Raw genomic sequence first — 8,216 nt, 5'->3', positions numbered from 1 at the left:
AAACCGTAGTGGTTCAAGCTTCCCAGTATCTGTGTTTATGTGAAACCCATAGTCCAGTGGACTTGGGATACCTGGCTAATGCTCATGGACCCTACCCCCTAACTCTGACACCATACTCCATCTCAACAATTGGTGTTTATTTTTGCACAAAAAAAACACCAACAACAAAGCAAAATACATGTACCACATGACCAAAGGTGCTGAGAATGTGCAGTTTCCTCCTCCAGGCCAATGTGCTCTCATTCAGGATGGAAACTCCTCATCATACCTGCATCAGCTGAAACAATATTTAGCACAGACACTTACATGAACTGTCTTCATTACTGTCTTCTTGGGGAGGACCCCCACACCCCCTACCACCAAGTCTGCCAAGTGGTTCCCAATATGTGGGCCATTGCCCCTTCCATGGTGGTGACCCACTGGCGTTCCCTCATACCAAAAAAATCTAGAAAACGCCCTGAGTGTCTCTTCTTATTACACCTATATTTTTTTCTTGCCATGGCAGGTACAAAGCAAAGTATACTGGGTGATCATTGATGTTGCGTGGTGAGCATGTGTGTTGTTGCGCTTCCCATGACCATCATCCTGATATGGGCAAACTCACTAGTAGGCTATCATCATCACCTATTTAAAGGTGCTGAAAAACTTCTGATCCTGCGTGCCTGCTGACTGCACGTCAGCATTCAAAAGCAAAGGAAAGGTGAAACCAATGAAGATATTGAAACAAACATCAACATTCATTTAAGTCTTTGCAGAAGTAGGAAACTGATCCTCAGTTCCAACAGCTCCTCAATGGTGTTGAGCAGTTCAGCTGCTGCCTGTATGGATTTAGTCACAGAGTGAAAAGCATTGATGAAGCCAAAGAAGATCTCTGGGTCAAACCGCCAGGTTCGTCAGGGTCTCTCAATTGACTCAAGGAACAATCTCAAACAAATCCCACCGTGCAAGAGGGTCCTCAACTGTGTTTTCCCCGGTGCTATTCACCCTGTAAACCACTGACTTCAACAACAACTCGGAGAGCTGCCATATGCAAAAGTTCTGAGATGATACCACCATTGTTGGATGCATTAAAGATGGACAGGAGGGGAAGTAGCGAGGCCTGGAGGAGAACTTTGTCAGATGGTGCAGAATCAACCAGCTGCAGCTGAACACCACCAAAACCAAATAAATGGTGGTTGACTTCAGGCGAAACACCCCACCCCTGGTGCCTGTCTCTATCAAGGGGGAGACAGTGGAGACAGTCTACACATGCAAGTACCTGGGTGTACACCTGAACAATAAACTGGACTGGTCTGCTAACTCACAAGCACAGTACAAGAAAGGCCAGAGGAGGTTCTATAAGTCTGTCATGGCCAGTATGCTCTCCTATGCTGCGGCATGCTGGGGTGGTAGCATTAGGAGGAGAGATGCTGGACGCCTTGACTGACTGGTGAAAAAAGCTGAGTCTTTTATAGGCACAGAACTGGAGGCTCTCACTATCACAGCTGAGAAGAGGACACTAAGCAGACTCAACTCTATAATGGACAACCACCCCCTAGAGAAGCCTCTTCAGTTACAGATTTCGCCCCATATTCTGAAGCACAGACAGGGTACGGAGATCCTTTGTCCCTCCAGCTATTCTACACCACACAGAAGGACACACAGAAATCCTCGCAGGTGACTGGACCGCATAAACCAACCCCCACACCTGCACACTATCTGTATGCCTCCTTCTACCTGGACTCCTATCCTTCGTCTGGGTGTGACCCCCCCAACAATCAAGAAAAACGTTTCTGCTCTACGAATCTACACTCTGCACTGAGGTATTATCCAATGCCATACAGGACAATTACATTCTGTATGCTCAAACGTGTGTGTGTGTGTGTGTGTGTGTGTGTGTGTGTGTGTGTGTGTGTGTGTGTGTGTGTGTGTGTGTGTGTGTGTGTGTGAGTGACTGAGTGGAGGGACATGGTGTGAAACTTGTGATCCCGATTCCCCCATCACTTTCAATGGATACTATGGATACTTGACTCTGGCTCCATTTGGACTTACTTGGACCATGCACAGTGACTTATGACACTCCTGAACGATTTTTTGTACAGTTGATCTTGGGCTGCTCTGTGCCACTCAGCTAAGGCACATGTGATAAATCACCAGTACACTTTTTTGGACACTATCACTTTGTTTTTTGTTTTTTTGCTGCTCTGTGCCACTTAGCTAAGGAGTATATGATAAATCACTGTTACACTGATATACTTATCACTAACCACAGTTGTGTGTGTGTGTGTGTGTGTGTGTGTGTGTGTGTGTGAGTGTGAGTGTGAGTGTGAGTGTGAGTGTGAGAGAGAGAGAGAGAGAGAGAGAGAGAGAGAGAGAGAGAGATATGTGAGATATGCCTTGGACTGAATAGTATGTAAGAGTGAGCTATATGGTTAATATATGTGTATCGATGTCTGTAATGTCTTGTGTGTGTAATGTATTTTTGTATTGATGTAAATATGCACCTTAATTTCCCCCTGGGATCAATAAATATAATCTACTTTCAAGTGCGCATCTGGAAGAGGGCCCATGAGCATTACCCAGAGATCCCAAGTCCACTTGACCATGGGTTTCACATAAACACATATACTGGGAAGCTTGAACCACTATGGTTTGAGGGTGATGTAATTTCAAAAACTCTCATCGATGTCTTGGCAGAGGAGGACACCGATGAACATAACATGTCTGATGAAATCCATACAAATGTGAATGAAGATGAGGAAGAGGATGATGATGATAATGAGGTTTATTAAATGATGATTAAAAGTTCTTATTCACATTCTACACTACTGTTTTACCATACAAACAATTCAAAACTTCTCATTTGATTAATTCCTTTTGTGTAATAGTAGGCCTACCATGTGTGGCATCCTGTTCACAGTCCACCAATAGGTGGTAACATTAGCTACTTTTGATGCTATTCACATGATCATACTTTCATTCAATTTTCAACTCAAGGTCAAACATATGTGAAATTGATGTTCATAGTCCCATTTGAAATGGTTATGCCTGAAAGTGTCTGAATGCCTGTAGAATGCCAGCAGACTATTACCATAGACTATTTTCGGATAGGCCATAGTGAATAACTTTGGACATATCAGCTGCTGTACTCTAGCTAGAAAGGTCCTCTTGGACTTAATTTGAAGCTCAGGAAGTTAGGCAGTTTTTTATTTACATTTGAGGGACCAAAACATATCATAACAGAGTTGAAAATGATCAAATATGAGGACAATTTGTCAGGCGGAAAAGTATTTTTTGAGCTTTTTGGATATGTTGAAGATGATATTTGACAGAGGAAAAACCCCAAGCCCTGAAACATTTTTCAGGTTGGTTCCCCTATGTGACATGATGACTCATGTAAATTTAGAGGGTTCTAGGACCATTTTTGCAGTTACAGTACCTTAATATTTACAGCTATATAAGTTCGCCTGCAGATTTTCCTTAAAAGTTGTTTTTTTTGGGCCCTGACACCAAACGGGGCCGAGTTGGGAGTTGTCCCTATCAACTCGTTATGGCCCAGGGTATAGGCTAACAGGAAATCATAGTGAAAAAAACATAGCAAAAAACATCCTGAGGGGTGTAGCTGGCTCCCGGCCTAAAAGCGACTGTTGACTCGGTCAATCAGTCTGGCAAAAGCCATGAGGAATCCGTCTCCGTGGAGGGTGAGAGATGGTCTGAACTTACTCTGCCATTTAAATTCATTGGAGTTCCGAATTCAAATTAAAACCCATATTGTGCTTTATTAGCATGACTGTTACGATATAGCGCCACAAAAGCATACAAATAACAAAACAAAAGTGTGAATATAGTTACCTTAACCAATCAGTAACGGACTTCACGGTGAGTTCTGCGTCACCACTCTCAACTGTTTGCCGGTTTTGTTTAACACTGAGGGAACCGAGCTGTAGGGTGGAGTACATAGGATGGCGTCGCCAGGCTAACTGGTTACAGTCCCTGGAGCAATGTGGGGTTAGGCTCTCTTGAGCACTTCCGCCATGAATGGAGGTGTATGAAGAGGTAAGGGTGAGATTCGTACTTGCAACCCTCTGATCTTAAGAACACTGCCCTAACCGTTGGGCCACAACTGGCCACATGACATAAATTAAGACTTAAATGACCAACTCTTATGTCACATGTAAGCGTTAAGGGTTTTGGTTGTGTGCAGCAACTCTACAAAACACTACGCCGGGCTGTCTGTCTGACACAAGTTTGCTTTTTGCAGGGTTTGTATGCGACGAAGGCCTGTGGACAATTATTAGTTATCCATACAAGTAATAAGGTATCGTCCACAGGCTTGGCTAAGCTGTGAATGTAAATATACTGATGATATCCGTATACAGTGTGTGTAGGATTGGGTCACTTACCGGCAGTGTGGACACTGGGCCCTCTGTTCTGTCAGCCATCGCTGGAACACACACACACACACACACACACACACACACACACACACACACACACACACACACACACACACACACACACACACACACACTTAGACTCTGGTGGATGACAAACTTGTTCGAGCAGTTTTTACAATATCTCTCAAATATCCTAATTGTTTTGTGTGAGAAAGTGTGTGTGTGTTACCCGTATGCAGCTGAAGCAGCAGAGTTTGGAGCAGTGAGGGCAGAGTCTGGCGTCTCTCAGCTTCTCCATGCAGATGAAACACCGGAACACCTCCGCTATACTCTATACACACACACACACACACACACGTTATGAAACACAGAAGCGCCTCCACTTGACACACACACACACACACACACACACACACACGCACACACACACGCACAGCCCGTGTCTTACCTCTACACTCTGCTCATCCATCTCTGCCAATTTTGTGGTGTCCAGTTTATCGACTCTGAGGACGGAGACGGAGACGGAGACACACACACACAATTCAATTATCATGTTACGCCATGCCACTATACAAAAAAGGTCTTGATTAATAATTTAGATAGTTCGTTACAGATACAACGATATCACAAAATGGTGCCATTGGTGCGTGTCTAACTGTGTCTTTTAATAGGCCAGAACTAGTCTGCGTGCAATGACGCGGGTTTAATCAGGTCACCTGTGCAGCACACTTCAATGGGCACTGCAGGATCGCTCGTCCGCACGCACGCCGAGCATAGAAGAAGACGCTGCTACAATAAAAACGGCTCTCTATAATAAACTGCACACTACATACACGAAAAGCGTTTAGTTTGTACCAGTGCACAGTTCGTAGAGTTTATCTGCAACTGAACTGCCATCTCCTGCGCATCTTAATATGTATGTTTTTCAAACGAGATTTGTTGTGCATGCCTTTGCAAGAGAGACCTTCGCGTGTTTAATGTTTCCCTCTGCCTAACTACATCACATTAACAGAAAGCATACAAAACACAGCGTGTTTTACAAGGTCCAACGACTGATGAACCCTGTCGCAAGATATTTGGCCTTCGAAACACAAGATGCTTGCGTTTGGCACTTAGCTATGTCTGCTAGCCCGTTAGCATAGCGTTTTGGCACTTACCTTCAAACACCGACTGATGCAGGGGAGGCAACAACAGAAGGGCACCAGTGCAGACAGGCCTTCAAAGGATGCGACCCGCTAAATTACAGATCAATCCAACCCCGATGTAGGAGCCAACACTTGGTGATATCCTGACTGTGTGTGCTACAGCTAACCGTGTGCAAATGTGTTTACCTTGAGATTCCACAACGTCCCTAAAACGCTGAGAAATGCAAAAGGGAACACAGGAGAAAAGACACACTTGCTAAATGCAGCAAGCTAGCCCTCTCCTTAAAACATTTGCTTTCCCGAACGCTGCACGCGCAAAGCACACATAGGCATAAATAGGCACGGCTGTCAAAGGCTCTTTAATCTGGGTTTTGCAGCTTTCGCTGCGGGCGGTCTATCTGTCGAGCACGGGATCAAAAGCTAGCTGTGGTACCTGCGTTTCACTCACGGTCTGTCTGTCAGTCACCATGGGAAACCAGTGTGGCCACCCTCTCGCGATACTTGCGCCTTGGCGTAATTCGCTTTGGCCAATCAGAGGCGGAGGAGAGTAGAGCGCTTGAGGTGGTGGTGATAACGTAGCCTGTCTACATAAACCCTCTCTGGTGATATCATGGTGATATTCATATTTTACAGGCAATGTGAACAATCAAATGGCAAGACACAACATGGAACAGCATAGTGATCCATCCACCTTGCAGGCCTGCGGTATCGATCATAGCCCCCTGTCTTTAAGGAAAGGGGATAGGCAGAGACAGCTGAACCAGAGGGAGACATTCTGGATGTATAAGTTACAGGCCACAAAGTATCCAGGACTAAATGAGGACCTTGATTTCAGTGTTTTTATGTGATTTGATTTTGGTGTGGGTACCTTTTCTGTCTGATTTGTATACATTTCTTCTGTTTCATTGCTTCCTTATGTTTGTTGTCTTTGTTTTTTTCATTTTCACTTTTGTTTTCCTTTTTTGCTGGGGTTATTCCACACAATGTTGATGTACTTTAATTTGGGATGCTCCAAAAATAGAGCTCCAAAGTCACCAGGAAACATCAGACTGTACTGTTATGTCTGCTTCATTGCCTGTTGATGCCATATATTCCCGGATGCTGCGGATAGCAATACTGTTGCAGGGCATGCTGGGAACGCGGGTTTCAGAACAATAAATGGCTGCTATGCCGAGAGTTGCACACCTCTGTGTCCAGTATATTCCACCGTAATATTGTATATAACATTGGCGACGAGGATGGAGCTTAACCTACCACCACCTCCTCAGTTTTTAGCACTGCCTGGCGAACCCCCGGTGCCTTGGGTACGTTGGCTTGAAACTTTTGAAAACTATATTGATGCCCTGGGACTTACCGAAGCTAACGACGTTCGAAGGCGGGCTCTTCTCATCCACTGCCTGGGCACTGAGGGACAACGGATCTTTCGGACATTGGGACAGGCAAAAAAGTATAAAGACGCCACGAAGTTGCTGGAGGCACACTTTGCCGCTCCACAGACTGTAATCCTTCGTCGGATCTTGTTTCGTCAGCGCAAGCAAAATGTCGGTGAGTCGATTCAACACTATGTAGCCGACCTGCGCGGCTTAGCCTCCCTCTGTAAATTCGGCTCCATGGAGGATGAAATGATACGAGACCAGCTCGCAGAACACGCCAGCCATTCTAAGATAAGAGAGAAGTTGATTATGTCACCGGACGACTTGACTTTACCGAAAGCCTTAGAGATTGCCTTGCAAATCGAGACGGCCACCGAGCTAGCCACGAAATTGTCTTCCCGCGCTTCTGCGCTGCCCGCGTTGACTCAACATGTAGAGGAGCCCGAACGCTCGCCAAGCCCCACGCCCTCGGAGGAGGCAGAGGGGATACACTTCACTGCACGTCCGCAGTTCCAGTCACGCCGCAGTTGTGGCGATTGTGGCTCTTCTTCACACTCCAGCAGGGCGCCAGCGTGCCCGGCCAGGGGGCAGGTGTGTAAAAAGTGTGGGAAGAGCAACCACTTTGCTCGAGTCTGCCGTTCTGCTCCGGCCACGACGCGACCACGAAGCTCCCCTCATCTCGGACCCCGACCTGGATCCTCTTCTGCAGGTCCCACTGCCATACACTCAGTAAGCTCGTGCCCTGCGCCCATACAGTCAGTCGACTCCGCCCGTGTGCCATTCAAGACATGTTCAATTGAATTGGATGGTGTCTGTGTCCCATTGCTGCTGGATACGGGAGCAGCTGTGTCCCTCCTCAACTTGCCCACAGTACAGCGTTTCCTGCCCCAAATACAGCTACAGGCGCCATCAGCAGTGTTACATGGATACGGTAATTCAAGTATTACTCTGGTGGGCTCTTTGACCTGTGCAGTTCGACACGGCAACAAATGCGTCCCGGCCTTCACCTTCCAAGTGGCACAACACGGCGCCAACCTCATGGGCCTGGACCTGATCACCAGCCTGGGCTTCACCCTCCTGGACAGCAGGGGTGCAGCCATCTTCCACGTCGGATCGCCATGGGAGCAGCGGTGGCCCCAGCTTTTCTCTGGCCTGGGCTCCATCTCTGCCTTCACGCACCAGCCTCTCCTGCGCACGGAAAGGCGCCCCGTCATCCAACCTCTCCGCCGCATTCCTCTGGCACTGCGTGACGACGTCACGGCGGAGCTAAAGAAGCTGCTGGAAGGCGGCATCATAGAACCGGTGGACGCGTCACCATGGAT

General features: G+C 46.8%; 1 protein-coding gene across 3 annotated transcripts in view; it reads right to left on the bottom strand.

Moving 5' to 3' along the window:
- trim37 (tripartite motif containing 37) overlaps nucleotides 1-5,979 on the bottom strand; it is a 22,690-nt gene extending 16,711 nt beyond the window's left edge. For 2 of the 3 annotated variants that reach the window (XM_063203597.1, XM_063203599.1), the window contains exons 1-4: nucleotides 5,534-5,979; nucleotides 4,825-4,879; nucleotides 4,606-4,707; nucleotides 4,383-4,423 (exon numbers count right to left, since the gene is read on the bottom strand). In XM_063203597.1, coding sequence (XP_063059667.1) covers nucleotides 4,383-4,423; nucleotides 4,606-4,707; nucleotides 4,825-4,845 — 164 coding nt within the window. In that variant the 5' untranslated portion in view covers nucleotides 4,846-4,879; nucleotides 5,534-5,979. The remainder of the gene's footprint in view (nucleotides 1-4,382; nucleotides 4,424-4,605; nucleotides 4,708-4,824; nucleotides 4,880-5,533) is intronic. The other variant, XM_063203598.1, reaches the window with a different exon arrangement.
- Between the last annotated feature and the right edge of the window lie 2,237 nt (nucleotides 5,980-8,216).

This window comes from Engraulis encrasicolus, chromosome 7 (genome assembly GCF_034702125.1).
Source record: "Engraulis encrasicolus isolate BLACKSEA-1 chromosome 7, IST_EnEncr_1.0, whole genome shotgun sequence".
In the NCBI taxonomy this organism is placed as follows: Eukaryota; Metazoa; Chordata; class Actinopteri; order Clupeiformes; family Engraulidae; genus Engraulis; species Engraulis encrasicolus.
This window is presented reverse-complemented; position numbering and strand designations above follow the sequence as displayed.